The following is a 2,841-nucleotide window of genomic DNA, read 5'->3' as shown; positions in this document are numbered from 1 at the left end:
GCTTGTTATCTCATAATTAGATTTTGAGACTTTAGCCTGGATTTCACAGAGAGGGTCACATATGTCTCAAATTAAGTTTATTTTTCTTAAGCCACTGGCAAGGTTTTTTCCTTTTTTTTTTTTACAAAATGTATCCTTAAACAATTTGCCAACGAAGAAAGAAAAATAAACATAATATTCAAGATATTCAAGATATTCTCTGAAATTAAAGAGTTCACCCAAAAATCCTGTCATCATTTACTCAACCACAAGTGGTTACAAAACTATGAGTTTCTTTCTTACGCACTATGGAAGTCAATGTCTGTCTTCTAAATATTTTGTGCTTTTTCATGTTTTTTTTTTTTGCTTAATATTTTTGTGATCCACAGAAGAAAGAAACTCATACAGGTTTGGAACAACTTGAGGGTGAGTAAATGATGACCGAATTTTCATTTATGGGTGAATTATCCCTTCAAGTCTTATTATCTTACACAATAACTCAGTGTAGAGTAGGCTTGTTGTTTGTCATTTCTCCGATCACAAATGCAGACATGGTTTTATGTTTACACGGCGCTATACGCAACGCAACGCGTAAAAAGACAGTATAAGTTATATTTTTTGCTTAATATTTTTGTGATCCACAGAAGAAAGAAACTCATACAGGTTTGGAACAACTTGAGGGTGAGTAAATGATGACCGAATTTTCATTTATGGGTGAATTATCCCTTCAAGTCTTATTATCTTACACAATAACTAACAAAATAAACAAATAAATAAACATTTCTTAAATTAATGCTGGTTTATGGACATTTTAAAATTTATATTGGAAAACAAGACAAAAATACTTAATAAAAAAATTAGTGGATCACTCTCATGCAATCCAAAAAACATAACTTGATGTTCTATTCCACTCAAAATAAAAAAGTACTAAAGAGTTCCATGATATTACCATGCATTTGGACATATGTGACCCTGGACCACAAAACCAGTCATAAGGGTCAATTTTTTTTAAATTGAGATTTATACATCATCTGAAAGCTGATTAAATAAGCTTTCCATTGATGTATGGTTTGTTATGATAGGACAATATTTGGCCGAGATACAACTATTTGAGAATCTAGAATCTGAGGGAGCAAAAAAATCAAAATACTGAGAAAATCGCCTTTAAAGTTGTCCAAATGAAGTTCTTAGCAATGCATATAACTAATCAATTGATCTATTTACGGTAGGAAATTTACAAAATATCTTCATGGAACATGATCTTTGCTTAATGTCCTAATGATTTTTGCCATAAAAGAAAAATCGATAACTTTGACCCATAAAATGTATTTTTGGCTATTGCTACAAATATACCCCAGCGACTTAAGACTGGTTTTGTGCTCCAGGGTCACATATGTGTCAGAAATGTACCATATAAAATCAAACTTATCATATGACACTTCACTACTCTATCACATTATGAGTGAAAAAAAGAAGAAGAAATTATAATACACCACACATCTACATTTAAACAGTGTAAATATCATGCAGAAAAGTCACCTTTGTGTCCGGCTGCATTGGTTTTCCAGTCACTGGCTTTCAGGTGAGCCTGTCTGGACGTCTTCACGAGAAGATGCTGGACATCTCTCCAGGTTATCAGAGGACTGAAAGATAAAATGACAAAGACTTTTTATGAGCCTTTCGAGTTTCATTGCTCTATTGAAATGTACTGTCCTCTGTACAACAACAGCTATTTCATTTCGTTTTGTCTGTTTCGTATTTCAAATATTAAGGGTGTTTTGGATCGAGTCCCATTTTTGCTTCCCATCTGAGAGGCTCTGTTTGTAGGGGCTTTTTTGGGACCCTCATTCATTTTAGTGTAACAACTGCATCCTAGCAGGTAACTTTATCCCAGCAGCTCTCTATGCTGCCGTCGCTTTATTGCTGTCATCCGGCTCATGAGTCTCATGCACAGATAAATATGTGGAAAGATCACGTCAGTAAGTTCAACAGCAGCACTCCAGCTTGTGTGATACTTTTTAAATAGATTAGTGGTTTTGAAAGTCTGTGAAAGTTTTGTTCAACAATATAAAATACACACATCATGCCTCAAATGTAAATATAGTCTTGAGAGCTGAAACCATAATATACACACACATGATTATGCTAAATTGAATTACAGTCCTGAAAGCCTTTACAAGCAGAGAATCCAGACAGAAAGCAAGACAAAGGAATCCAATGGAAAATTCGATTCAAATTCGATTTCCTTAATATTTTGTTTTACTTTACTCTTGCAGATGAAAAAGGTTTATGAAAAAGACTACATTTCAAATAAGCATGAAAAGTTCTTCCTTTCTATAAGGGCATTGCGAATGCATAAATGTGACCCTGGAGCATAAAACCAGTCTTAAGTCGCTGGGGTATATTTGTAGCAATAGCCAAAATTAAATTGTATGGGTCAAAATTATCGATTTTTCTTTTATGCCAAAAATCATATTGATATTAAGTAAAGATCATGTTCCATGAAGATATTTTGTAAATTTCCTACCGTAAATATATCAAAACTTAATTTTTGATTAGTAATATGCATTGCTAAGACCTTCATTTGGACAACTTTAAAGGTGATTTTCTCAGCATTTTGATTTTTTCAAATAGTTGTATCTCGGCCAAATATTGTCCTATCAACAAACCATACATCAATGGAAAGCTTATTTATTCAGCTTTCAGATGATGTATACATCTCAATTTCGAGTTTTGTGGTCCAGGGTCACAAATGTTCCCAGTCCCAGAAACGTAGCAAGGACATCAGTGGCTCATCAGTGGTTTTACGAGAATACTTTGTGTGCAAAGAAAACAAAAATAACAATTTATTGAACAATTGTT

The 2,841-nt window shown here is 33.4% G+C and overlaps 1 protein-coding gene across 2 annotated transcripts in view; it reads right to left on the bottom strand.

Moving 5' to 3' along the window:
- LOC107742302 (proprotein convertase subtilisin/kexin type 6-like) overlaps positions 1–2,841 on the bottom strand; it is a 111,400-nt gene that overhangs the window by 64,140 nt on the left and 44,419 nt on the right. For both annotated transcript variants that reach the window (XM_016555220.1, XM_016555221.1), the window contains one exon: positions 1,519–1,622. In XM_016555220.1, coding sequence (XP_016410706.1) covers positions 1,519–1,622 — 104 coding nt within the window. The remainder of the gene's footprint in view (positions 1–1,518; positions 1,623–2,841) is intronic.

Source organism: Sinocyclocheilus rhinocerous, unplaced genomic scaffold, assembly GCF_001515625.1.
Source record: "Sinocyclocheilus rhinocerous isolate Xijiao unplaced genomic scaffold, SAMN03320098_v1.1 scaffold75, whole genome shotgun sequence".
In the NCBI taxonomy this organism is placed as follows: Eukaryota; Metazoa; Chordata; class Actinopteri; order Cypriniformes; family Cyprinidae; genus Sinocyclocheilus; species Sinocyclocheilus rhinocerous.
This window is presented reverse-complemented; position numbering and strand designations above follow the sequence as displayed.